Source organism: Phyllopteryx taeniolatus, chromosome 23 (genome assembly GCF_024500385.1).
Source record: "Phyllopteryx taeniolatus isolate TA_2022b chromosome 23, UOR_Ptae_1.2, whole genome shotgun sequence".
In the NCBI taxonomy this organism is placed as follows: domain Eukaryota; kingdom Metazoa; phylum Chordata; class Actinopteri; order Syngnathiformes; family Syngnathidae; genus Phyllopteryx; species Phyllopteryx taeniolatus.
Window position 1 is genome coordinate 1843561 of NC_084524.1, and position 27549 is coordinate 1871109.

At 45.8% G+C, this 27549-nt stretch overlaps 6 protein-coding genes across 10 annotated transcripts; 5 read left to right on the plus strand and 1 right to left on the minus strand.

Moving 5' to 3' along the window:
- Positions 1-4672: 4672 nt before the first annotated feature.
- mpdu1b (mannose-P-dolichol utilization defect 1b) lies at positions 4673-8012 on the minus strand. The gene is made up of 7 exons (XM_061764370.1): positions 7846-8012; positions 7565-7630; positions 6310-6442; positions 6148-6233; positions 5741-5859; positions 5225-5335; positions 4673-4985 (listed from the first exon to the last, which is right to left on the minus strand). Exons 1-7 carry the CDS (start codon positions 7970-7972, stop codon positions 4848-4850), a joined length of 780 nt encoding a protein of 259 aa, XP_061620354.1. The 5' UTR covers positions 7973-8012; the 3' UTR covers positions 4673-4847.
- Positions 8013-8253: 241 nt separating this feature from the next.
- On the plus strand, positions 8254-9011 carry lto1 (LTO1 maturation factor of ABCE1). Its single transcript, XM_061764371.1, has one exon. The coding sequence runs from the start codon at positions 8353-8355 to the stop codon at positions 8782-8784; it is 432 nt and encodes a 143-aa protein (XP_061620355.1). The 5' UTR covers positions 8254-8352; the 3' UTR covers positions 8785-9011.
- A 674-nt stretch (positions 9012-9685) lies between these two features.
- On the plus strand, positions 9686-11093 carry mblac1 (metallo-beta-lactamase domain containing 1). Its single transcript, XM_061763146.1, has 2 exons — positions 9686-10123; positions 10696-11093. Exons 1-2 carry the CDS (start codon positions 9710-9712, stop codon positions 10936-10938), a joined length of 657 nt encoding a protein of 218 aa, XP_061619130.1. The 5' UTR covers positions 9686-9709; the 3' UTR covers positions 10939-11093.
- Positions 11094-12019: 926 nt separating this feature from the next.
- tm4sf21b (transmembrane 4 L six family member 21b) lies at positions 12020-13566 on the plus strand. The gene is made up of 5 exons (XM_061763147.1): positions 12020-12271; positions 12579-12644; positions 12725-12876; positions 12951-13137; positions 13375-13566. Exons 1-5 carry the CDS (start codon positions 12080-12082, stop codon positions 13375-13377), a joined length of 600 nt encoding a protein of 199 aa, XP_061619131.1. The 5' UTR covers positions 12020-12079; the 3' UTR covers positions 13378-13566.
- Positions 13567-13939: 373 nt separating this feature from the next.
- gal3st4 (galactose-3-O-sulfotransferase 4) lies at positions 13940-21142 on the plus strand. The gene is given in 6 exon segments (XM_061763145.1): positions 13940-15078; positions 16197-16313; positions 16944-17244; positions 17384-17516; positions 17519-18370; positions 18373-21142. Coding segments are annotated over 6 exon segments (1491 nt in total). The 5' UTR covers positions 13940-15055; the 3' UTR covers positions 18438-21142.
- A 175-nt stretch (positions 21143-21317) lies between these two features.
- trappc14 (trafficking protein particle complex subunit 14) lies at positions 21318-27528 on the plus strand. 5 transcript variants are annotated; one of them, XR_009786701.1, is made up of 9 exons: positions 21318-21871; positions 22162-22245; positions 23122-23251; positions 23502-23760; positions 23947-24094; positions 24639-24700; positions 24773-25139; positions 25383-25635; positions 25711-25845. XR_009786701.1 is itself a non-coding variant. In XM_061763142.1 (9 exons), the coding sequence occupies exons 1-9, from the start codon at positions 21521-21523 to the stop codon at positions 26433-26435; spliced, it is 1665 nt and encodes a 554-aa protein (XP_061619126.1). In that variant the 5' UTR covers positions 21323-21520; the 3' UTR covers positions 26436-27528. The 5 variants fall into 5 exon arrangements, 3 of the variants coding, with proteins under 3 accessions (XP_061619127.1, XP_061619128.1, XP_061619126.1); XR_009786702.1 differs by having other exon boundaries at positions 25545-25635; XM_061763142.1 differs by lacking the exon at positions 25383-25635 and adding an exon at positions 26306-27528 and having other exon boundaries at positions 21323-21871; positions 25711-25844.
- The last annotated feature ends 21 nt before the right edge of the window (positions 27529-27549 follow it).

Genomic DNA, 27549 nt, shown 5'->3' on the forward strand with positions numbered 1-27549 from the left:
CTGCAGCGAAGTTCATGTATTGTAAATGTTATTTACGGCATTAATACTATTTTGTAGTATTGTTAAATTTAAATGCACTTTTATGAATAGGGCCTCCGCTAATGTGAGCGCCTTACCCCTCATAGTCGCCTGGTAAACTCTGCAGTTGAATTCATCAAAATTGTAAATTGTTCTTTTGTGCCAAAAACGAGGGGTGCTTTCGAATTAGCTTAGCGTAGCCTCTTAGCGAATTAGGAAGGCCTCCCCTTCGTGAATGGCGCATCAGTCTCGGGTACCCTCTGCAATTGAGTATGTATTTGAAGGGATAAGTTTTGAATACATTTGTTTAAAAAAAAAAAGAAAAAAAAAGGCCTCCCCTGGTACACTTCAGCCGAAATCATGTATATTGGAATAGGATCTAAGAAATATGAGCAACATTTGTCCAAATGAGGCCTCCGCCCCCAATGAACGCCTTACCCCAAATGGGCACCGATGACAAACCCGTCGCGGCACTTTAAACATGACGTCATGCGTGTCCATAGAGGACGATGACGCATCAACCTTGGCTGCATGGGAACACGGGGGTGAATTGGGGGGGGTCTGTGTGTGTGGGCGGGGGGGGGGTGGATGATTTAAAGCTTTACTTTCTTATCTTTGTCCTCTTTAAAATTCACTTTCTCCCCCAAACAACGCGCACACACAAACACACAAAGCCGGTGGATGGCCCGCGCGTAATTGGCCGTTTCGGAGGCGCATTGTCCGCCGCCTTTCAGCACGCAGGTGCATATAGTAAAGCCGCAGTCTCCGCTCCTCCCTCGGGCGTCTTTGTTCCCGTCTCCCGGCCCCCGCGCCCCCCGTGCCCGACACCCCCGCTGTGCAGAAAATGAGGGCTGCTTTCTGCTTTGCTCGGTCCTCACGGGCTTAACCCTTTCACCGACCGCCGCCTTTCTCATGGAAATGGGCCAGAACCCTTGCACCGGCTAATCGGTCGGTGAGGGGAGGGGACGGAGGTCGGAAAAGGGGGGCGGGGGGGCCCCCGGAGATAGGGGGGCTTCCGCAATCAACTGAGATTTACCAGCGAAAAGTCTTTCAAAGTTCCCGAACGCGAGAGAAGTTTAAGCGACTCGCTCAAGTTGCGAGGCCCTTCGGAAAGTGCCGAGTCACGCGGGGGGGGGACGTGAAACGCAGAGAAAAATGACAAATGATTCATCTGCAAAAAGGAAAATAAGACAAAAGCTAAGAGGAATGCTCCGAACTGCCCATAGATACGTGTGCCAAAAACATTTGTAAACACTGTCAACAAAAGGCTGCGAATTTCAGAGTGTTTTTTTATTTCGAATACGCTTTCTAAAAACGTTTTCATTCTGTCCTTATCGGGCATTGTTTGTAGGGTTTTGAAGAGGAAAATAAACAATTCCATTTGTCCAATTCGCAGATGCCACTTACAAAATATTACGCACCCAGTGTGTTCAAGAAAACTGGGAAGTCGGTAATTTCCCGCTTGACATGGAAACGCCAATCACAGTTCAGTTTCTGAATGTTTTACTGTCGCCTGCTCGGATGAGAGGCGGAATGTCTTCGAAAAACGGTCCACTTGCCATCGATTCAATACCCTGAGAACAAACGACGACTCACTTCATTCGATTGGAGTTATTGACTTATTTTGACACTTCCAACACACAGAAGAAATGTTCCTAAGACGAGTTTGGAGTCACGAGTGATTGAATGAATTGAGAATTATTTAAAATCAATGATAAATGAGTGTGTTGTTTTGGCACCTTTCAAGGAATATGTGTGGTTGTTTTGGCTGGAGCGCATTGGGGGGGGGGGGGGGGGGTGCTTGGGGGGGGCGTGTGTGTGTGTGTGGGTGGGGGGTGGGTGGTGGGTGGGTGCTTTGTCAATGGAGGGATTTTCTGGTCCAGTAGCTCCAATCACCTAGCAACAGGCAGCGAGGCTTCAACAAGTGGTTGCCATGGATGCGCCGAGGCTGACTTAAAAGTTTGGCACAAAGAGCTGCGGTAAGCGGAGGTGTGTGTGTGCGCATGTGAATTTATTTGTGTGTGTGTGTGCACGCTGAGTTTTAATCGTACACAATTTCAAAACTAATCATCAATATCGTATCATGCCATATGTTGGTGTGGCTTGCCCAAATAGTTGCAGCCTCGATTGTCTTTCTTTGGGAGCCACTTGTTCCACGATGGGCCTGATCACCACTAGAGGGCACAGTTTGGGACATTCATTGGAATTAAATATCTTTTTCACAACATTAAAATAACTAATTGAATGGTGATCACTTGCAACATATTTTTGTAAAAAAAAATGTTTTTGATTGTAATCTGTTTTCAGAACCAAATTAAAGAATAAAAGCAATAGCTTTCTAATTACAACTACGTTTTAAATACTTTCAATTGTTTTTGAATAATTTGGTCATAAATGAAAGTAATAAGTTTTTTAATACATAGAAATATGGAGAAAACATAGAATTCTATATTTATTCTTTATTGTAATTTAATACAAAATAATTGCAACATATTTACAAGTATTTTTCAAAAATACATCAAAATGTAACGGTAAAGTATGTTTTAATAAATAATTTTTTTTACAATAAAATGTAGAATTTGAATAGACTATAATTTATTTACAATTAAGTTGGATTTTTAATACATTTTAATTGTAATCAAATTAGAAAATATTCAAATAAAGTATTTAAAACAAATGGAATTGTCATTAAAAAAGCCTTATTTTGAATAAATAAATGCTTTTATTTGATTGAATGAGTTTAATTTCATACAAATTTAATATTCAGAATAATCAACCACGTTACCTTTTTAATACCTGAAAAATAAATCCATTAAATAGTAATCAAGCACAGCAGAGGTGTCGTAGACCACTACAGTGTATCCCCGTGGGTACCTGCTGTCTCCGAGTGCTCGCGCCAGTCCTTTTTTCCGATTCGGAACTAGGACGAGCGTATCTGCTGCTGCGTTCGCCGGCGCTCGTGTCGTAGGAAGCTTTTGGTGGGCTTCCGGTAGTAGAGCACCTGCGCCACGATGAGGCCGTTGCAAGCCACCGACGCCACGTAGGTGACCGCCAGCAGCGTGTCGCCCGTTTCCTGGGGACACAACATCCACGCAAATAATCGGTTAAAAGGTAAAACTGCCATCATCAACCTAAACACTAACCCTGAAAAGCCAACAAAAAGCACTGAAATTGAATATGAATATGTATGTCTATCTGAATCCACACGATCATTAAAACTGCGTTTTTCTCGCACGTACCTGCACTGAGGTGAAGATGCGCGCGAGCGACCCGGCGAACAATATGGTGACGGTCAGAGCAGACAACTGGCCCGTGTGTCCGTTGCGAAGGTCGGTGGCCGCCCGGATGACCCGCAAGCACCGCTGACCGTCAAAAACGCTCAAGCACGACACGCGACGATCGTTTTGGGAACGTTTGCCCGACCCTGCTGACGATGACGGCGGGCCTGCAAGGCGGCGAGCGCTGACGAGGGGACCAGAGGAGACAGCAGGACGGGCAGCACGCCCGAGTAGACCGGCAGAAACAGCGGGAATAAAAATTGTATTTGTAATTCAATAATTGATCATAAATCATTAACTGCGAAGGTTAAAATAAAAATCCAAATGCACTTGCTTAATCTTGACTTTTGTAAAACTCAAAACGTGACCAATTGAGCACTAAAGATTTAAAGTGCAAAAAGAAGTTAAGCGGCATACCCAACATTGATCCCAGTATAATGTCGGTCCCCAGGCCTTTGCTGAGCAGAGTCTTCAGACACGGCCCTGAAACACAAAGAGCCACTTGTTTCTCCGCGTTGGTTTGTTGTCGTCGTGGCCCGAAAGTTCAAGAAATGATGCGTACTCACCGTCCGCGAAGTTGAATCGCAGGAAAAAGGCGTCGGAACATGACTGCGGCATTACAAACTCCAAGAGACGCACGCCCTTGAAAGGGATCCAGGAAAGAGGTCCCTTCGTGCAAAAGGATTTCCTTTTCTTTTTTCAATGACTGAAGATTCAAAGTTCAGCGGATTTTATCAGTCACATGCTCTCTTTTGTTTTTTTGGGTTTTTTTTTTGCAACTGGCAAGGAATTGGACCTTAAATTACATTGTCAAACTACTACTGTACATTAATACTAATACTACTCTTAAAAATGAGTATAGTAACGTTAAATTATTATTTACAGTAATAATAAAATACAATCTTGCAAGACTAGGAGACTTGGTTTAAAGATAGTGTTTAGTATATAATAATTAACAACAACACAATAAGTAATCGATGTTATTTGACAGGAAACGGATATGTATGATTATGCATATTGTTTGCTTTTGTTTGGAATCTTTTCAGATTTTGTTACAGGCGAAGCGAGAGATGGATTTGCATTTACTTTCATTGACAGCTTTGAAATAAATACAGACAAAGAAGATAAGACGGTTTCTTCATTAGCTGAGATCATTTTAAACTGAAATTTAAAACCAACAATAAATGAAATGCGTTACAAAAATATAATAAATAGCGGTGATAATCAATCATTCTTATTGGCTTTCCGCACGCGCGCACAGCGATAAGAAGAGACCGGCTCGTCAGCGGCCAGGTGCAACTCGTGCGGCTTCCAGGAACGTTCCACCTCGGTCAGATACGCGAGGGAAGGGAAGGAACGACGACAGCAAATCAAAGTGAAGCTGTGTACAATTTTATTCATGTTCATAATCATAATTCTGAGGAATTGTCAGAAACTGAGGAATGTCACTGTGGTCGTTTTCACCTTTTTTGGGGGCACGCTGCGTTTCTCGTCGAGTTTCCCGGATCCCTTGCGGCGCAAGGGTTGTTCTGGAGCGGAGGGATTCTTTGCCTACTCTCTCTTCTTCTTCTTCTTCTTCTTCTTGCGCTCGGCCGAGCTGTTCCAGTAGTAGAGGACCTGCAGGGCGAGGATGGCGTTGCAGGCCGACGATATGACGTACGTGCAAGCCAGCAGCGTGTCGCCCGTTTCCTGCGGGCGCGTGCAACAACACAGTATAAACAACAACAAAGAAAGCAATAAAATTGCACGAGTAAAATACTCACTATACATTATATTTGTTCTCAATCTTCCATCTTTTCTTTTTTTACATGAAGAAAAGCTGTGTCAATTTCGAAGTATTATGCGTAGTGTATTTCTTAAGTTAGCGGTATTGGAAATACGTAAACTTCCCAGTTGCCGCAGTACGTTTCAAACAAAATGTCCGCTACCTGCAGGGAGGTGAAGATGCGTGCGAGCGATCCTGCGAACAACAAGAAGACCGAAATGGCCGACAATTGGCCTGTGTGTCCGTTGCGGAAGTTAGTGGCGGCTTGAATCAGCTGGAAAACAACACACACACACACAGTTGGTCACAATACCGTTGTTCTCATATACATTTGACTTTTTGTCACATACAGTAATATTATACATTTATTCTGATCACATAACTTTTTCTAACCCCAAAATATATATATGTTCAAGTTGATCTTACCACTTTTTCCGCTAATGGCTTAGCATCGTGGGGATTTACGCAACAGACAAGTAGTTAGTTGTGTTGCAAAAAAAAAAAAGACAATATAGCTCGGCCACCGTAGGAGGTCCGCGAAATGTAATATATATAAATATGATGGATATGAATAAATATGGTAGTTTGTGTATTGGCTTAATCTGTGTACAATTGCAAAATAGCTACAGCATAACATAATTTCCTTGGTGTATATTTGACTGTGGCTGCGTTTGCCCACCCTGCCGACGACGATGGCGGGCACGTTGGCGGCCTGCAAGGCGGTCACCGCGGACACCGGGGTGACTGGAGACAGCACGAGGAGCAGCACGCCCAAGTAGACCACCAGAAACAGGAAACCTGCAAAAAAATATATTTCTCAGTACAGCTTTTTTTATTCATTAGAAAAAAAAAGTCTTTGTATTTGCAGAACTTCACAACTTGGAACATTAGGATGTAATTCTTCTAATATTACACCTTTTTCTCGAAATAGTGCAACTTTTGACTGGAAAAACATTTATGTAATATCATAAGAGCAAGCATTTTTCTTGTACAATTCTGACTTTATTCTTGAAGCATCTTTTTTCTTCCTACTTTGCATAAAAAAAAATGAAAAAAAATCTTGACTCGCTTGACGTTGAGTCTCACCTCTGCCGCTTCGCCCTCCGTAGTGCTGAATGAGGAAGCCGATGGTGACCGTCTGCAGCATGAGGAAGAGCGCCTCGCCCCACGCACTGCCGTAACGCACACAACGTCGTTTAATTCGAGGCGGCGGCGCGCCGCGAAGGTGCCGCCGGCGCGGGGTCCCACCTGAAGGGGAACTTATTGGCGACGCTGTAGGCCACGGTTCCCGTGATGGCGAGCAGCTCGAGGAGCACCGATTGGAAGCTCAGTCCCTCGCCGCTCTTTGCACCCATCATCTTCAGGATCTGAGGCAGCTTCACTGGAAACGCAACAAGTGGCTCCAATTAATATACAATACGGTGAAACCCCGTTTATCGCAGGGAAGAGGTTCCAGACCCACATGCAATAGGTGAAAATCCATAGACTCCTGATTTGTAAAAACTAGTTTTTCCCCTCTCACATGCTTTGAACACATTAAAACTTATTATAAGATACTTTTTATACACATTGTACACACATAGCACCAAGAAATTTTGCTAGCATAAAATGTAAAGACTATTCTCATTCAAGCAGGTCATTTCATTCATAGGGCGGCGAATCGATCAGAATTCATCTGGATAATACGGCTCGTTCTGGTGTGCACGCCTTGGCCACCTGGGGGCAGTACAATACATCCATCCATCCATTTTCTTTACCGCTTATCCTCACTGGAGCCTATGCCGGCTGTCTTTGGGCGGGAGACGGGGTACACCCTGAACCGGTCGCCAGCCAATCGCAGGACACATATAAACAAACAACCATTCGCACTCAGATTCACACCTACGGGGAATTTAGAGTCTTCAATTAACCTACTGTGCGTGTTTTGGGATGTGTGAGGAAACCGGAGTGCCCGGAGAAAACCCATGCAGGCACGGGGAGAACATGCAAACTCCACACAGGCGGCCGTGCTGGCCAGTACAATACAGATATACTGTACACAGAAACGGTCCCAACTCCTTCCGTCCCTCGCAGTAATAGTCGTCGTTTTACGCAGGGGTAAAGACAATATGCCTGCCAGCATTGCTACATTGTCTGTCTACATGTGTTGCTTCACCATTTGTGTTCAAATATCCGTTATTCATTGGCCCCTATATGGTGTTTTGCATTGTTAGCATTAAGCTAAGCGGTCCGTCCAAAGGTAAAGCTATGTGGTTGTTTTAAATGCACGACGTGTGATTCTCTTTATTTGATCTGCAGTTTGACGGTGAACTTTAATTGGGATTCATATTTAATAGCTTGAAGACTCATTCGCGGGATAGAAGATGGTGGATGAATGAATGGAAGAGACACGCCTCGGTGCCATTAAAGCACAAAGGCTATCATCACATCACTTTGCTGTGATTATTTACAACATAGTATGATAATATATTATTTGTATGGAGGTGTCAAAAGAGTCCTTTACCCATCACTGATCCCAGGATGATGGCGATCCCCAGGCCTTTGCTGAGCAAAATCTTTAAACATGGTACTGAAACACACAAATAAGGAATACAATCAGACAGTCACCTGCATGACTGCACATTAAAATGTCAGCAACATGAACAGCAGAATAAAATGGTGAAGACAATATCTCCAACGGGACGAGTAGTTTCTTTTGGTTCTCAATTGCGTTTGGGCGCCGGGAAAATGAAACAAACGGCTGTTTTTGTTCGACTACATAACACTCAAACATCTGTCACTCACCGTCTAGAAGGTTGAAATTGAGAAAAAACTCATCGTAGCACGATTCTGGTATCAAATATGTCAGCAAGACGCCTTTAAAAGGGTCCATAAAAGAGGAACCTTTCTCCAAAACGACTCCTTCCGCCATTGTCGAGCGGTGACGTGCGTGTAATACAGCTAATACAGTCCGCCGACTACCAAACAAAGCTATTAACAAGGTTCCGTATGGAACTATGTCCAACTACTTTCCGTGTAGAACCAAACTTTGCACTACTAGCTATATTTTTTATGACGAGCTTTCAATAACAAATAACATGGGGTTGTTTTGTAGAAACCTAGCTCTGAATCAATGAATGGATGACTCGATTATTATTCTCACGAGAGGATGAGAGGAAAAAATCGTTTCTGTTTTCACATGTTCGCGTCACGCGACACCGTCGCATCTTGATCGCGTCACAATTGCGCCTGACGACTATTCCATCTCCAGACTTTACAAAGGCTGAAAGGCAAACACGAAATCGATCTGGCATGAAGATGGCGGTCGACACAGACAACAATGATATATTTGATTGTATTGTCATGGCGGACGAAAAATTCCGCGGGGAGGGCTACGAAGAAGGCTTTAAGAAAGGGACCCACCAAGGTCTGCAGACTGGCCGCAGACATGGAGCCTCTCATGGGGCTCAACTGTCGGCGGAGATTTCCTTCTATTATGGATTTGTCGTGACGTGGAAATGTCTTGTCCAGCACACATCGGAGCCCAAACAAAGAAAACGCCTCAAAACCCTAGAATCGCTTCTGGGTTTGATCCAGAATTCCAGCTACGAAGAGCCGCAATCTGCAAAGCTAAAGGACGACATGGGGAGGCTTCGGAGCAAATTCAAACAGGTCTGCTCCATCCTCAGCGTCCATACTGACTTCAAGGATTACACCAAAACGTCGACTGGAGCTTCGTTCTAAGTCTTGGCAAGGCTCGAGTGGCAAACACGACACGAGAAACTATATGACGTCATATCTGTAAAACCCAAAGACGCAGCGGCATTCTTTCGACGGATGTGCAACCTGGATATCCACACCACGATGGAGACGCGAAGCATTCGTTGAAGTCTTATTGTTTTGTTGTTTCATTCCGAAATACGTTGTATACGTATACGTTTGTAAAGTTGACAAATAAATAATCATTTGCAGTTGGGGTGAATCATTTTGAACGGAACCATGTATATATATATATATATATATGTATATTCCATCCAAGTGAATTATTTGTAAGCTTCAAATTCCATTTCATTTTTTGTGTAGGGGTTAAAAAAAGTACACAAAGGCACAGTAAAGAAACCAACAACTCAGAAATGAACACTTATTTGTACTTTTATTTCAAGTCAAGCAAAACAAAGATCAAGAATAGTCTTAATAGTTGCAATGTGACCATAAGAAAATAAATTCATTCTTTGTAACCAGACCCCCCCCCCCCCAAAAAAAAAAACTAAAAGCAGCATTACGCATCATACAGCTATTAAATTTGTCTTTGCCTCATAGTCACTATTATGACAGATTTTATTATCATACACACAACATTACGAGAATTATAGTTTGTTTTCGTAATATCAATCTCGAAACGTTAACTTTTTTTTCTATCAGTGGCGTGTCCAATCCACGAGATGGCAGCAGAGGCAAACAATTTGACGACTTGGGGCTCGAACGCATTTTTAAATATTATTAGCGCAACACGGATGGACAAAGTCATTTGTTTGCATTCATTTTTGTAAGCGTACACTCATCTTTAATTTTTTTTAAATCTATTTGATCAATCTGTATTCCAGAAGTTTGGTAGTGAACGTTTTAATGATGCGACGGCAATGACGTCATCAAAGGCGGACGTGCGCGAATGGCTTCGGGTGATGAATTTCAAAAAATCCCTCTGGGTGAATCTCAGCTGGACTTCCCCGGCCGCCCTTACTCGGTGTCGGTCCTGAAGGTGGGCTACAACCACCCGCAGCCCGACGGAAGCTTTCGAGCCGACGGAACCGTGACGCTCGTCACGGCAGCGGGCGGCAACAACATCCTGGTGGACACCGGCGGGCCTTGGGACAGGGACTTCCTCGTGGAAAGCCTCCGCAAAAAGGGGCTGGAGCCCCGGGACGTCCGCTTGGTCGTGGGGACTCACGGCCATTCGGACCACGTCGGGAACCTCGGTCTCTTCCCTTCCGCCGACGTCATCGTGGGCTTTGACGTCAGCCGAGGGGACGTGTATCGGCCCAATAAACTGGCGCAGGGGCACGCGCACGTCGTGGACGAGCACGTACGTTTACGCAAATCAGTTTGTAATTTGACGAGGGAAAACACAAAATCGCAATCGTGTAATCATATGCAATTTTGCTCGGTTAAAATCTCGTAATTTGATATCGTTTCAGTCATCATTCACGACCATTAAATGGAAATACAGCAGAATACAGCGGGGGCGTCGCAGGGTTTTGACGTTTGGGGCGGGGCTAATATAAAAATAAATGTAAAATACTTGATTTGTTCTTGCCCAAAATAGGGCGAGCAACTCCACTGCGTGAAGTCATCATTTTACGAGAAGTAAGCCATCATTTCCTAGAGGCCGAGCTACGTAGTCATTCGTGTTTGTGTTTAGCAACCGAAAAGTGCGTCGGCCACTGTGGCTCTCCTTGCCCGCGTGGGAGGGCATCGGAGTCAAATGGCATACAAACCCATTGAAAGTGATCGCTTAAAAAAAAAAACAACAACAACAACACAAAGCGATGGAGCAAGGGAACACTGTTTAACGTGACTTTTTGGGTGTAACATCACAAACGTACGCACATGGAGAATACCATTTGTATTCTGATCATTCTGACCTGCGTGTTCCAGGTGTGTGTGGTTCCCACCCCCGGCCACACCGGACAGGACGTGAGCGTCCAGGTGAAGGGAACCTCGGCGGGCACGGTGCTGGTGGCGGGGGACCTCTTCGAATGTTGCCAGGATGAGGACACGTGGCGCCACTCGAGCCTCGACGCCGCCGCGCAGGAGACGAGCCGCCGGAAAGCGCTGCGGACCGCCGACGTGGTCGTACCGGGCCACGGCCTCCCGTTTCGGGTCCTTCGAAACTCCTGACGTCCGGGGGTCGCTGACTGGAGAAGACGCTTTGCGATATGATATGTATTACAAGAGAAAAGACAGGATCTTTGCTCATCATCGTAAATTGTCATCAGAAAATAGTTTGTCCTCATTTCGAGGAAAGTCGAAAATAAAAGTCATAAAAACGCGTAGCTTGGCGAGATTTGTGATTTGCACAGATAGAAAGAAAACAAAACGGAATGTTATCAGATAGAAATGTGTTATATAGCAACGCAAAAAAAACTATGTTGCCAGATAAACAATCATTTGGAAATATTACGGGAATGACGTAAATCAGTTTGTAATTTTACAAAAAAAGTCAAACTTTTCATACCATCCAAAAGTCATCTTGTAATATTCAGACTTTTTTTCCTTTTAAAACGCTAAAATTGATCAATGTTCTTTTTTTTCCAAACATAACTGTGTTCCTGTGGCATTTTATTGTCAACTTAACGGATTTTGTCGTTTATTATTACCCTCTGCACCCATCCAAGCTTTCAGGGTGGCAGTGCCAGGCACCGAGGACATGCATCGTTTACGTAAGCGCCACGTGTGCGCGTGTGTCAACTGTTGGGTTTGGACGCCGACACGCACAAACATCTCAATAGCGCCATAATTCACAGATAAGCTCATCAAATTGCAAGGCGCGCCTCTATCTGGGCAGTTGTTGCACAATTAATTGCGCAATGCCATAAAACTACGCTTAGGTCCAAAAGTATCGGGACAGGTGGGTTTGCTTTTTTGATGTGGTATGCTTTGGATTGTGAGCAGCTTCTCTCGAGATGTTTTTCCACTGACGTCCGTCTTCTCAAACTGTTGCCGTCTCATATTGACCTCAACTTGGACTTTTTTCCTCTCCTCAAATGAGCAATTTTCTACTCTTGCAAAGGAGAAAGACGCAACGCCAACAAAGCAGACTTTTACGGCTGCCATGGCAACGCTGAAGATACACACGCCCATTACATAAAGTCCACGGTCATAAAGTGTCTAATCAGGTTTTGTGTGCTTATCGTTCACCTTTTTCCACACCCACCCGCCCACATGGTACATATATATATCTATATTTATATAGATATATATATAGTCATATATGCGAAACGGGAATTCCCTCTGCTAGTTTGCGCTTCGACCAGCAAGCATGTGTACGGGAGCGTGCGCCAAGGTGGTAGCGGTGCCCCTCTACATCCTGGCCTTCTTGTCCATCGTCTGCAACATCGTGCTCTTCTTCCCCGACCTCGACACCAAGTACGCGGCCGAGGATTGGGAAGGACAGGCCCGCATCACCGAGGAGGTGAAATACATGGGAGGGGTGATCGGAGGAGGAATAATGGTGAGTAATTCGGCGACGCGAAAAAGGAAGCGCAAACGGCCGCTTGTCAGCAAAATGGCCGACTTGCTGTGTGGGGTCTTGAGACTTTTTTTTTTGTCGGTGTGCTCGTGACAGAAACGCCTATTAAGTTTCATGTTGCTTAGCGAAACTGGCCTGGGAAGGGAACCCTGGAAAACCAAAATGGCCGACTCGCTGTGTGTTTTCCTGCTCGTGAACCGAAAAGAACATTCCCGGAACACGAATATCCTGTTTTCCCCCCGTTTTTCTTTGAATGCCATCTGTTTTTTTTTTTGGGTTTATCTCCAAGGTCCTCATTCCGGCCATCCACATCCACCTGAGCAGTTCTGGCAAATGCTGCGCCAACCGTTGCGGGGTGAGCACAAACGAGCCGTTTTCTCGCGTCAAAGTCAGCAAAAGAGCTCGCGGCTTTTGACACGACGTCACTGGGCGCAGATGTTCCTGTCCATCGGCTTCGCGGCGGCCGGCGTGGCGGGCGCCGTGTACAGTCTGAGCGCGGCCGGCCTGGGCCTGGCCAACGGGCCGCTGTGCTACTGGAGCAACCGGCAAAATCCCTTCCCCAAATGGGGGATCCCCTTCGCTAACAGGTTTCCGTCGGCTGAATGTTTCGCGCGGAACGAGCGACGAGTCGACGGCGACCCTTTAATATTTGTCCTTGCAGCACGGGGAGCTACCTGACGGAAAAGGACACGTGGAAGTGGTGCATGGTCCCGAAGGGCGTGGTGGAGTTCAACGTGGGGCTGTTCTCCACCTTACTGGTGGCGGCCTGCCTGGAACTGGTCCTCTGCCTCGTTCAAATGATCAACGGGCTCTTCGGATGCATCTGCGGCACCTGCTCCGGGAAAGAGGTCACGCGAATACCGTATCGTTTTATTTGACCGACGATCGACCGGAAGTAAACATCTGCTTGAAGTGATTTGAACCGTGATACGGCGATACGCTGAAACAATGTTGTGATATTTCCGCGATACGGCGATACGTGGGAAAAGCTCGGCCCTCCGTTGGCCATCGGGAATCGGAAAGTGCAAAACGTCGGCGACGGTCCGACGGCAATAATCCCGACGTGTGCTTGTGTCGTTCAACAGTGAGCCAGGCGAGCGCGCGAAGAAGAGACCCCGTGGATGGACGCCATTTCTCCGTTTGCCAGGATGGAAAAGCCTGACGACGCCGCGCAGGCCCTCTTATTTCTCCGCGATGTGATTCCGCTCCTTTTCGCTTTGTGTGTGTACATGTTTGAACGTATTTTGTAATAAAGCTCAGGATTAATAACTGTGAAATTTCCCGCCTTATTTGGGGAAGGCGTTGAGCTGAAATTGGGTGAGAAATTTCAAGCCAATCCAACTTGTCGCATCATAGCCCGCACACATCCAACACGGAAATTCGCTGTTGTTACATACTATTGGCTATTGGTGGTTTACTTTTGTTGCGCTGAGGTTTTAAATAGTCCGCGACAGGCCGGATTACCGGCTGGAGGAGAAGAAGGGGGAAGGGATCGCTGAAGAAAGCGCTCACCTGTCAAGTCCTGCGCGTACACTCGTAAACGTTTCTTCAGCCGGCAGCGGTCGCGAGATGACCTTCCACTGGCCGCCACGTGCGGATGAGACGCCGCAGATTTAGCGTGGGCAAAATATTCCAACGGCAAGTGAGTAACTCGGGCAAACTCCACCGTGACGGTTCAAGTCAAACGGACTTTTTTTTCTTGAGGCATCTGCACTTTGCAATTTTCTGTCCCAATAATAGCGCTTACGTTTGTTTGTTGTTTTGACCATGTGACTTTCACCTTTGGGCTTCAGAAATGTTTTTTTTTTTTTTTTTTGGACAATCGGCCATTTTCCAGGTGTGGGCTTATCATGTTCAGGTTTAGCAACAGTGTGAAAATTCATGCATTTCTTTCAGAGGACAATGAGCCGCAATTGTTTGTGAAATTTCAAGTCAGTGACTTATTATTTTTGAAGGATTATAATGTCAGAGGAAAGTTTGTCAGTTCTTTGGGGGTGGAATTTTGTGAGAAATCGCAAGCCAAGGGTATTGTGGAAAAGAGCATTCACTTTTTCATAAGCGTCGCTGCTGTTGCACACTTTTTGGATCCTGCGGCCGCGCGAAGCAAGCGCCGGTCTCGTTCGCCATACGTGCGTCTCGCTGCAAGGCCGCTTCTAATTCCCCATTGATCAGCTTAAGGCGCAGACAGATCCTGCGGTCGGAACATCAACGTAGCCCGAACGGGCACAAGCTAATGCTGTGTGGCGCGGTATGGAGCCTTACATAATATTAACAACCTAAAAAGACCCAAAAGTCAGAAAAGTTGCCACCGTGCCGAAATAAGATAACACAGAGAAGAAGAAGAAAATGACGACGAGGCCTAGTAGTTCATAAAAATATCGTATATTATTCAGTTTTGTCAATGGTTCCATCGTCTTTTTGGAAACATGTAGAGGAGAAAAGGTGAAATAGGCCCACACGGCTTGGTTTTATTTCGGAGGTGACCGGAAGTGCTTCCCACCTTCGCCGGACTTTTATTTTGCAAGTGAGCGGAAGTCAGCGGCGTCTTTTGTCTCGCTCGCCCGCTTTTTCTTTTCTGTGCACGATTAAGCAGCTCAAGCAAATCAAAAGCACAAAACACCTCCGACGTTTTGCGGCCCCGCTCGCTTTCCGAACCGAACCCCGGCCCCGGTTCACCTCCTCCCCGCAGCGAGATGTTCCGAGCTCCCGGCGGCTGCACGCGAACAACGCCGCCGCCGCCGCCGATACCGGTCCGGGGACACAGCGATGCTTTTCAAACGGAGAGCCAGGTAGCGTCCGCTTTATGCATGAGGGAGCAAAAAAAGATTAAAAAAAAAAAAAAGGGTGCAGGTGAAGAAAAAAAAGGAAGAAATTGCAAAACGGGCATTGTGTAGAGAAATAAATGCAGACACAGAAGGGGGGGGGGGGGGGGGGCTCGGCGGGGTGTGTGTGTGCGTGTGTGTGTGTGTGTGTGTGTGGGGGGGGGGGGGTCCCTTCCCCTCCTTCTCACGCAAAGGCCTTTTTTTTTTTTTTTGCTTTAAAACAGAGGTGGGTCAAGAAGAGCCAGCTCCGTTTTGAAATCCAGCCCACTGAGCATCTGTTGTTAGGAGTCCTCGAGTATTTCTCGCATCCATCGGGGGGGGGGGGGGGGGGGGGGGGGGGGACATGTTGCAGTGTTGTGACGGAAAAGCTCGAATGTCAGTGCCATGACAGTCGCGTTGTAGGGTTACATAGTTCTAAAAGAACGTTCGGAGTATTGTGGGGGGGGGGGGGGCAAGTCACAATGGTCCGAATGTTACGAGAAGGACGTTGTAATGTGATGAAAAAAGGGCACGATCTTATGAGGATAACAAGATAATAGAGTGCGGGGGAAAGTCCACATGTTTGCAATAGTAAGGTCATAACATTGGGGAGAAAAAGGTCAACATTTTGCAACAATAAGAAAAATGAATGTCATAAGAATGGAGTTGTAATACTGTGGCAGTAAAGTCGAAATTTTGTGAGGAAAAAAAAGCTGCGATGTTTTGAGAATTTTTTGTGTGTGTCCAGAATACAGTTTTCATATTGTGGGAAAATTGTCTATAGTTGCCCCCCCCCCCCCAAAAAAAATTGTGCGGTTTCGAGAATATCGTCATATTTTGGAAACAAATTGGAATGTAACGAGATTAAAAGGTCATCATGCCACGCCAATAATGTCATAATATTACAGAAAGTGGAGGAATGTCACAAGGCAGAAAGCCTTCGAGAATAATAACGTAATATTACGGAAAACAAAGTTGTAACGTCTCAAAAAAAAAAGTCATTCGTCATTTGAGGTGGAAATTGACCCGAAGGAGGGAAAGCTTGTCGCGGTTGCGGCCGCAAATGTGACATACGCTCATCTCGTGGCTTCCGCGCCCCCCGGCAGGATGTTGCGAGCGCTGGCGTGCGGCCGGCTGGGGCCGCTTTGGATGTGGAAAGCGCTGCTGCTCTTCGTGGCCGTCGCCTTCGCCGGACAACTGCTGGGAATCATCTTCAGCAAGAGGTAACCGGAGATCTCTGGCGCACCGTCGCCGCCGGCAAAGTCGGACGAGGGTTAAGGCTGCGGAAAAAGTCCACGTTACGGGAAGGAAGTCAAAATCAGTCACAAGAAAAGTCGGAATATTCTGAGAAAAAGACGCAGCGTTAATAAAGCTATTTGCCGAGAAAAAAAAGTTGCGATGTCGTGCAAAAAAAACAAGAAAAACAGTTACAAGAAAAAAAGTCGTAGTGTGGCGGGAACAAAGTCGCGACGTAGGAAAAAAGTTTGGGTGTTACGTGGAAAACGTTGCAGCTTGCCAAGAAAAAGTCGCATCGAAGTCGGAATATTGCGACAAAGAAACTTCGTGAAAAAAAAAAAAAAGGCGTAATAATGTGGAAATGATTGCGAGAGACTAAAGTCCTAATGTGAGAATAATGTTGTAATATTGGGGGGGGGGCGATTCATAATGTTTGGGATAAAGTCAGGAAAGTTTCGGGCGAAAAAAATGTTTTGCGGTCATCAGATTATGAGAGAAAAAAAGGAAATTTTACCGGCGAAAAGTCCGAGTATGGTGACATGTCATATTCGGAGTTAAAAGTCGTAAGATTTTGTGGAAAAGGTCACACCGCGCTGCTAAGGGGCTTTCTTTTCCAGCGGCGTCCGTCCGGCCGCCGGCTCCATCTTCTCGTCCCCTGACGGCCGGGGTCCGTCTCTGGGCCCCTGCCGGCCGCGCACCCACATCATGTTCCTCAAGACGCACAAGACGGCCAGCAGCACGGTGCTCAACATGCTGTACCGCTTCGGGGAGGAGCGCGGCCTCCGCTTCGCCCTGCCGCCGGGATACCAGCTGGGCTACCCGCTGCCCTTCAGCGCCCACCGAGTCAAGGGCTACCGGGGCCCTCGAGCGGTGGAGTTCCACGTCATGGGCAATCACATGAGATTTCAGAAAGCCGAGGTGAGCGCGTGAAAGGATTCGGGGGGGGAATTTACGGAATTGAAACCAAAGCTAAATGTCACGGGGGGAAAATGCGGAGAAACGTCCAAACGTGGCCGTGCCGCCCTTTATGCTAGTCGAGTCTTTTGTGTCGTGTCAGGTGGAGAAGGTGATGCCCGCGGACACCTTCTACTTCTCCATCGTCAGGGACCCCGCGGCTCTGGCCGAGTCGTCCTTCGCGTATTACAAAGAAGTGGCGCCCGCCTTCCGGAAAGCCAAAAGCTTGGGCGACTTTGCGACGACCCCGGCAAGTACTACGACCCCCGCGCCCGCAACAACCACTACGCCCGCAACCTGCTGTGGTTCGACTTCGGCATGGACCACAACGCCAACTTCTCGGCGGCTCTGGCGCGACGCGGCGAGGCCGTCGTGCGCCAGACCTTCAAGCTGGTGCTGGTGTCCGAGTTCTTCGACCAGTCCGTGATCCTCCTGCGCCACGCCCTGTGTTGGCCTCTGGACGCCGTCGTGTCGTTCAGCCTCAACGCGCGGCAGCGGAAGCCGGACGGCGACGGCCGGGCGGGGGGTGTCCGGAGCGGGCGCCCGCCGGCCGGGGCGCCGCCCGATCCGGTCCTCACGGACGGACAGCGGGAAAAGCTGCGCCGGTGGAACGCCTTGGACTGGCACTTGTATCGGGCCTTCAACCGGACCTTCTGGCGGGAAGCGGACGCGTTCGGCGCGGCGCGGATGGAGCGGGAAGTGGCGCTCCTGCGCAGCCGGCGCGAGGCCCTGGCCGCGGCCTGCCTGCGCAACAGCGGCGAGCCCGTGGAGGCCCACCGCATCCGAGACAAAACCATCAGGCCCTTCCAGAGCGGCCCGGCCAAGATTCTGGGCTACGAGCTGCGGCCGGGGCTGGACAACGGCACCGCGGCGGCCTGCCTGAGGATGATCCGCCCCGAGATCCAGTACAAAGACGCGCTGGACGCCAAGCAGTTCCCGCGGCCGCAGTCGCCGCGAGCCCCGCCGGGGCGGCAGAGCCCCGCGCTGGCCTCTGACGGGTCTTTTTTCAAACAAGACCCATCGGGGACAGGGGAGAAGGGACGGCACCCCGGGGGCAGGGCGGGAGAAGAGGGGCCCCGGGACCGGGACGGCGGCGTTCGATGAGCCGGAACCGCAACGATTCCGCAGCGAGGACGAGGACGCGGGAAGCCGTTTGAGCGGAGCCCGCTCGGATTCAAAACGCTTCCGTTGTACTTCCGCGTTGGGCCTTTCGCTTGCGGACGCGTCAAGCCGGATGACGGCTGCCGCCGTTCCAAATGAAACGAGCGCAGTAAAAGAAACCTCGAATCGGGGGGCGAGGGGGGTGCGAGGGGGGGGGGGGGTCCAAAAGTTACAACCAGAAAGTTGCAGTGATGCGAGAAAAAAGAAGAAAAGTTACCAGATACGGTCGTAAGCTCACATGAATCAAGTCGGCCGGGAAAAGGTCGGAAGTTACACGACGGAGTTGGAGTTTTACAGCAATAACATCGTCCGGCTACGGGATCAAGTCATCGTTTTACATGAATTACGTCGGAAATGAGAAAAGATAAAAAAAAGAACATTACGAGATCCAATTTTTCAAGTGCAATTGTACTTTATGCCAACATAACCGCGCAATTACGAGGAAAAGACTCGTAACGTTACCATCTTTAACTTTATCCGCGTCGTGTTAAAGTTCAAATCTTATGTGATTATTTGTTTTATTTGTTTTGTTTCGCGACAATGAAGTTGTCGTATTATGAGGACAAAAAGCCAAAACGTTACAGGAATAACTTCGCTATGTCACGAAAAATGGCCGAATTTTGCAAGAAGCGTAATGTTACAGAAATAAAGTTAAGAGAACTTGATTTTATTTTGAGAGTTTTAAGTCGGAGTATTATGACTAAAAAGTCCTAATGTTACAGGAATTGAGTCATAATATGATAACAATTTCGTAACTTAGTGAGAATAAAGTCATAGTGTTATAAGAAAACATCGAGTTAAAGGGAATAAAGTTGTAATGGCACGAGAAAAAGGTCATCATTTTTCAAGACAAAAGTCGCAGTGTGACGAGAAAAAGTTCGTAATATTGCGAGAAACTGAGAAAAAAAAAAAAAGCCCTTAAGTTACAGGAATAAAGTTGTAAAGCCTCGAGAAATAAGTCAGAATTTTCTAAAAGCCGAAATGTTACAGAAGTCGTAAATGTTCCCCAAAATAAAGTATTTGAACAAGAACGAAGTCGTAATACGCAAATATTTGATTCTGGTCAAATGACGGCGTTTTTCTCCCAAAATTGCAACTTTTTCGAGTAATATTTGGACTTTTTTTTTCCCCCCCCTCTTTTGTGGGCGGACTGCATTCCCGTTAGTGTCCCAGTTGTTTACCTTGACGTATTTGTACATTGCTCGAGAAGCCACTTGGAAGATACATATTCCGACCACAACGAAGAAATAGTTCACGTGTTGCACAACAGCGGCTGGGAGAATTTAGTCGGCTTTCGAACAAAAAGGGCGAGCGTTTGCAACAATTGAAACATTTACATATTTGATGGGATTATTTGAAAGATCTTCATGTGTTTATTCATCAAATTCTGAAATTAAAATGCAGGGCAAAGCTTTTTGTTCAATTCCCTACTAAATTCTCAAATCGCGCCACGAGGCGTATACTGTATTTCCTCAAATAGCGGACCCTGCTTTTTTTTCTAAATGCCGTGCCTCGACTAACGCCATGAATAAATAAGCAGCCTTTTTAATTATTTATGAAGGTAGATATTATTATTGATTATTTATGTGTACAGTCTGATATTACATATTCTAAAAACGCATTGGTACGAATGAAGGCCTTCTCGCTAATAATAATAATAATCGTACTGTGCCCTAAATAAACATCCCTGGCCACTATTTGAGGAATATTTTGCCACCGGAGAAGCCAAATCATGTGATACTTGTCTTTTTCTCCTCCTTCCTTTCTTTCTTTCTTTCTTTTTTTGTAATTACCGCATGGTTTTCCGGAACCCAACAATGCGTCCATTCATAATTTGTCACCGGACTCTGACCATTCGAGTTGACAATGACCTTAGTGTTCAAGTCCACGAAATAAAAAGGTCACACCAACAGACAACAGAGTCCCGAGCTAACTTTTCCAGTTGCACCCCGTCAACAAATACTCTTCATGAACTATTAGTCGAGAACACAGCAGATGTGAATTTGACTTCCGTATACGGTCGCTCACGCGCCAAACACCAACTCGTCTCTCACTAGGCCACGCCTCTTCAAGGCACACCCGACACACCAATGCTACGTGACGTACTTATTTCTTTACATCCTCTTATTAGGATTATATTTTTTCATACAGTACAGCTCTATTTTTTTTCTTTAGTAGTTTTTTTTTATTATTATTATTTTTGGGAGGCGTTCTTTTTTTTTTTTTTTTTTTTAAAGTCAATATTATGCACATTTTCTTCATACAATTAGCGGGGTTTCAAGAAAAAAAGTGGTAAAATAGTCACAATGTTACAAGAAAAAAGGAGTAATATGATGAAAAGACTTCAGTTACAATCATTTCTTTTTCAAGAAAAAAAAGTTGAAGGTCTCAACTAAAATATTTCACATGATGTAACACAATCATTTGTTGTTTTACAAAAAAAAAATAAGTGGTAAAATTACAATAAATTACTTGCAATGCCATGAGAAATAGTTTTTACAGGAAAAAAAAGTAGTATTAAGTAGTACAACTCTAATGAAATAGTCACATTGTTACGTGAACATATGCAAAAAATATGCCAAATGAGAAATATGAATTACGTTACAACAATGAAGTCATCATATTACAAGACAACTTGCTAAATGTTATGGAAATAAAGTTGAATACTAATTATATTTAACATTTTGTCCTATTGTTATTGTGCGGCCTAAATCTAATTTGTGCAATATTACATATATTGTATTAAAAAAAAAAAAAACATTTGGGTGATTTTTTTATTTTATGTGGTAGAGTAGCAACCGTCGTGGACCAATCAGCTCGTCGAGATTCAAAGGCTCTCGGCGATCGATGCCTTTGGTCTGGTTCAAACTACATCCGCATCATCGATTAACCACTCTGCTGTTTTATCAGCAAATGGTCCTCAGCTGGGAAGTAACCGTAGGCTTTTTGGTTGCTTTGTCTTCCTTCCGACATTTTGCTAAACTCGTCTTGGCATTTTCGAAACAACCGCCTCCCCGTGTTTGTTCACATGGCAACATATGGCTAAGCAGCTCCACTTGTTTTTATTTCATCGCCGGTCATGGAGTCGCCGCTGTTTGGACACACAGTTTATTTTCCCGTCGCGGGTGAGGCGGCGGACCCGGCGAAGTGCGACACTCTTCCGCAGAGAACGCACTTCTACCTCGGGGAGAGAGTCTATTTTCTACTGGTTCTGCGTCAAGGAAGTTTGTTGAGGGCAAAGCAAATGGACGACTTGTTCGCCGTGGCGACCGTTGGCGCCCAGCTCGACGCTAATGAGAGCGTCGAAGAAGAAGGAGAAGCGGAGGAGGACCGCAGAAGAAGAAGCGGCCGAGCAGAACACCGGAAGTTCGTCGAGTGCTGCCCGCTTCTCGGCCACAGCAATGCACGTCATAGAATGGAACCGGTCAAGGTAAGTCCCACCTTCTTCCACTAAAAATATTTTATCAATATCCATACAATCTATATATTTTTTTCCAATATTTTGACAAAAAAAATACACATTCTGCCACCCGGTGGCGTCCTTGACTGATAGGTTTTGTTTTGTATGTGTACCTTTTTAAGGGGCGTGGCCTAGTGAGTACTTCAGGTGCCTTACAGCAGCTCGTTACCAGTGTTCTCGTTTTTGTTTGCACACTTGCGAGGGCATTACAGTGCCTTTGTTCAAGGGTCAAGTATTATTGTGCTCTGCTTGTCCTGCAGTCGACGCCGTTGTCAGAAGAACAGGTTTCCTTCCGCCTTACGGTTTGTTTGGACGAGCTTCCGGTCAACACGGTCCGAGCCGAGGTCAGTCCATATATCTCATGCTTTAACATTTCACCTCTACTAAGTACACGGAATAATTTTTTTTATAATGTTACGGGAAATCAAGTCATGATGATTGGTGTAAATAACAAATTGTAAAATTACAACAAATGAAACAATGTTACGAGAAGATTACATTTTTTGAAGAACAGAAATATAGGGTGGAAAAGTTGCATTGTTACGAAAACAAAAATACACAAGTAGTAATATAAATACAGTAATATAATGAGGAAACGCACAATTAATAAAAATTAATATAACTAGAAATTTTTGGGGGGAAGATATCTGAGAAAAAAAAATATGGTGTTACAAGAATGTCTTATTAGGAAAAAACGGTATTATAAGAAAATTGATAATGAAAAATGCATTTTCCCCCCTAAAAGATAGAAAAAATATTAGAAATATTGCAATGTGATTAAAATAAGGATGTAATAAAAACAGAACAAAATTAGTTATGAAAATAGTCATTTTCTGAACCTCCCCTCCCGAAAATGTAATAGAAATAAGATGTAATACAATGCAAATATATAAATTATTGAGAAAAAAGTTGCTAAGAATAAATTATTTTAAGAACAAAATTTGAATTCTATGAGAATAGTCATATGAGAACCAAAATGTCAATTAGAAATATGTAATAAAACGGGGCAATTTTTTTTTGGGGGGGGGGGGGGGGGGAGAGAAAGGAATACTACTCCAAGAAAAACGTTGCAAAGAATATTGTAATAATTAAACAAAAAATGAAATGTCACGAGCATAAAGTTGTAATATTCCTCCGGCATCATCGGCCGTTTCTAATTGGACTCGAGCGTTTGGAGGACCAATCTGCTATCCTGTCGCTGTGCCGTGTGCTTTTGCCAGATTGTCGTGAGCGTGTGGGAGCGAGACGAAGACCTTGCGGTGTCGAGTCCGCACGGCTGCCTCGGTCTCCTGCAGCTCCGCTCGCCCGCGCGCGCTTTCGGGGACCACCTCAACAAATTCAAGGCACAGGGTACGGACCGTTTCACATAATTGCTCCCCAAAATATATCGAGAAAAAACATTTACGTTGTCGTTTTTCATTTATTATGCCAGTGGTGTTGCGTGACAGGCAGGAACATGAAAGTAGGCATTCAAATTAGCATACAAAGCGCACTTAAAACGGAGATGATCATTCAAGAAGAACACGCACTCGTATTGCGTTTGCGTTACTCACTCAACTGTGCGAGCAATGCTTTTGACCCGCGGCCTCGTCCTCCCCAGTCGGCGCCACGCTGAACGTTCTGCCGCCCCCCGCCGTCGGGTGTCGGCAGCTGACCGTCTCCGGAAAACACCTGACGCTCCTCAAAGGTCTGGCGCGTTTGCGAGCTCCCGGCTTGACGGCCGCCCTCTCGCCCTCAGTGCTGAACGGCGGCTCTCGAGACGAGCTTTGCATCGCAGACGCGAGGGTCCTTCCCGACTTCAACTCGCGCTACCTTCCCATGATGCCCGACGGTTCCGTTCTTCTCGTCGACAACGTCTGGTAAGCGAGTGACGCGTTTCGAGCATATTTGAAAGTGCCCCTGATTAACCCCAAGTACATTTTGTCCGTTCTAGTAGGCTTTTCAAAGCTTTGCGTCCCAAAACGTGCATCCCGTAGCGGAAATGTTCACCTTTTGTTTCTATGTCTCCTTTTCTTACCCATCTGACGTTTCTGTCCGCGCCCAAGCCACCAATCGGCCGAGGTGTCCACGGCGTCGTTCTACCGCGTGGAGAGCGAGCGGTCGCGCCTCCCGAGCTCGCTCGGCGCCCTGGAGGAGCACAACTTCCTGTTCCGGCTGCAGCTCCGGGACAAAGACGACGGCCGGTCCTGTGAGGTGAGAGCCTGAAGGACTGGCTTACACAACCGCACGTGTACGGTAAACATGGTTAACTAATTGAATCTAGTCTAGCACCGCTACTTTGAAACAAATTGTAATCCTCCACAGTCAACTCTGCGCTCTCCTTCGCTGGCTCGCGTCACGCAACCGGCCAGGCTCCGCCTTTTTAAAGTGACACACATTCAAAGTCACAGATGCGACAATGTATAACTTGAGGATGGTGACCCCAAGTGGACAAAAAAAATACTCAATTGCATATTTTTTTTTATTGATATTAGGGATAAAGCTTTAAAGTATCCATGAATAATAAACAAAATATCTGTTTGCATATTTTCGTCAGTCAAGGAACGTAACCCCTGCGATAAACGAGAAACTTGTTGTCACAAAAACTTTGGGCTATTGGGATGAAGTTAAAATGCACTATAAGCTTTCCAGGTGAACTTCATTTGAGCTTCTTTCAACTTCGAATGCGCATGTCCAACTGTTCAATGTTTCCTTACGATTTATTTCTTTATCTTATTCTTGTCTATTTTGCGCGTAGGGTTTGGAAGTCCCCCTGGTCGCTGTGTTACGATGGCGCCCGTCAACGGCCCCCGACACGAGGCAAGCGCTCCGATATCGGGCCGGGACCGCCGGCTCGCGGCACGGCTGACCTTCCGGCATTTTTCCGCCCAGACACATATCCACGTTTTACTCGCTGCCCAGCATCCGCTTGAATCGTCCTCGACTGGTGATGACCGCTTCCTGTCCGAGCGCCGTCAGGCCTCGCGAGAGCTTCCCAGTCAAGTACACCCTGACGAACGACCTGCACGACTTCCTGTCCGTTCGGCTGCGCTGGAATTCTGAGGGTGAGCTCTCCCGGCCCGGGTGCGAGCCTCCGTTTTCGTCCTCTCTTTGTGCAGCCGACGGACGCGGAGGCCACCGGGCCCCTGAGGCGGCGGCGGTGTGCCGGTCTCCCTTCACCGACCTGGGACGATGCCGGAAGGGCTCCAGCATCTCTTTCACCGCCACCTTCCAAATCCTCGGAACGGGACTCTTTGAGGTACACGACCAGCAAGCCATACTTCTCGCACTGGCACACCTCTCGTCCTTTTCGGTTCATTTTTTAAATTGATTTTTATCTTTTATAAAAGTGCTAACTTCCAACAGACAATGTTAACTATAAGATAATCAATTGAAAATGTTTTTATTTCACTACAGCCAAATGTGGTAATTTAGTTTTATTCACCCAATTTGATGAAATGGCGCCTCAATTTTGTAATTTTTGTGTTTTTTTTAATAATAGGACATCACCGGAAATTTGCACGTTCTCCCCGTGCCTGCGTGGCACTGCGCTTTCCTCCCACAACCCAAAAACTTGCATTAATTGGGCACTCTAAATTGCCCGTAGGTGTGAAGGTGAGTGGGAACGGTTGTTTGTTTTATCTGTGCCCCGCGATTGGTTCAGGGTTTATCGATGCGCCCGCGACCCGCGTGAGGAGAAGCGGCACGGAAGACGAATGAATGAATTTCCCCAAAAATCTGCGTTGATTCAAACGGTGGGTGATGTTCTCAAATGTTGCGAGCATCTTTGTAATTTGTTTCCGACTTTTGCCGCATTCGTGACACCTCAGCTAAGCCAGCACATGAAACTGAAGCTCCGGTTCACGGCGCCGCCCGAGGAGCCCCGCTCGCCGGCCGACGGCGGCGCGGGACGATCCCTGAGCTTCTCCCACCGCCCGCCGCCTTCCAGACCGCAACACGTCAGGTATGGAGGAACTACTTAGCAGCTAAGTTTTTGTTTTGTTCAGCTTTAGCGGCTACTGCTACTTTAATGGCCAACGTCTTTTTTCATGTGAAAATTTGGCAGCAAATGTAGCGGCTAACCGGTTGGGAGCTACAACTAGTTAGTGGCTATGGTCACACGGGTGGAAAAAGAAGTGAACCGTCATAGCATGTAAAAGCAGTGAGTCACTTTGGATAGCAAGCAGCGACGTGGTTCATCTTTAGCGGCTAGCCGAGTTGACGACTCGTTTGGCATCAACCCAGTTGACTGCTAGGTAGTTGGTTGCTACTGCTAATGGTTTTAGGTGAAGTCAGGTGATGATTCGTTTGGCGGCTAACGTGTCAGGTGCGAGGCAGTTAGCGGCTACGGTTTTCTCGAGAAGGACACTTTGGAATGTTTTGAATAACGGCAACTCGCTAACGCTAATACTTGGCGGCTTGCAGGACGGGCAGCGCGGCGGAGCGTCCGTTCGGCGGTCCCGCTGACGCGCCTCCCGAGCAGAGCCTGATTTCCCCGGACAAGGTCGCTAAAAGACCGTGTAAGGTGTTTGTGCTGGAGCACATCAGCAGGTAAAGAAAAGACATTTTCAGTCGGGCGCTGCTGCATTGGCGGCCATTTTGGTCAAATGGCCTTCCCTTCATCCATTCGCTCGTTAGGGCGCGCTTCCACACGCGGCTCAATTTTGCCTTCCGACCTCAGGACACGTTGACACGTGCGGCCCATTCAAACATGTTTTCTATTATAGAGTGGGATACATCAACCCAGCTAAAGTCTTTACACTGTTTTTTTTTTGTATTCTCTATTTATTTTATTTATTTGTAATCATTTGAATTTGTTCTACTCATTTCAAATGCTTGATACAGTGTGCATAGCACATAAATCCACGTTTACCTGCTTAGATTTTTTGAAATTTATCAAAATGTAAAATTTCTCGTTAATGAGTGACTTGTCGATCTTATCTCTATCATTTATTCTCTGAATATTTTGACGTATTTTCCTGTAAAACCAATATTTAGCTTTTGCACATGAGATTATATTTTGGGTAAATTACAACTATTCTAATATTAGCTTTTTTCCCCCCACATAATATGTCTTTATTTTCATACTTAAAACATCGCCATACAATTCCGACTTTCTCTTAAGACTAAAAATGACAAAGATAAGACAAATATTCTCATCAAATTATGACTTAACTGTCGTAATACTATTTATTTTTGATGTCATTTCCAGAATGATTATTTCGGTGTGTTCGAATCATTTCATTGCTTGAAATACTGTTTTGAAATGTATATTTAAGGTTAAATAGCACGTCGAGCCACCGTTACCCGCTTACGGACATATTTTCTCGTATTAGGTCAACGTTTTTTTTTTATTGTAAAATTATGACCGTCACAAAACATTTTTGTTTACAACATCTCAATGTTTTATTTTTTTCTAGTATAAAAAATTGCATCTGTATTTCAACTTTTATTTTTTTGCTTGGTACATCATTTTGAAATGTATATTTAATGATAATTAGAAAAATAAGCCATGTTTACCAGCAAAGCAATGTGCATTTTTGTTGTTTGTCTATTTTAAGAATCAAAATGTGAATTTCGTTTCCTTTTTTTGGAAACGCATGTCAGTAAATTGATAAATAAAAGAAACCCAAAAGGTTGACTTAACATTCTTGTTTTGACACAATTTC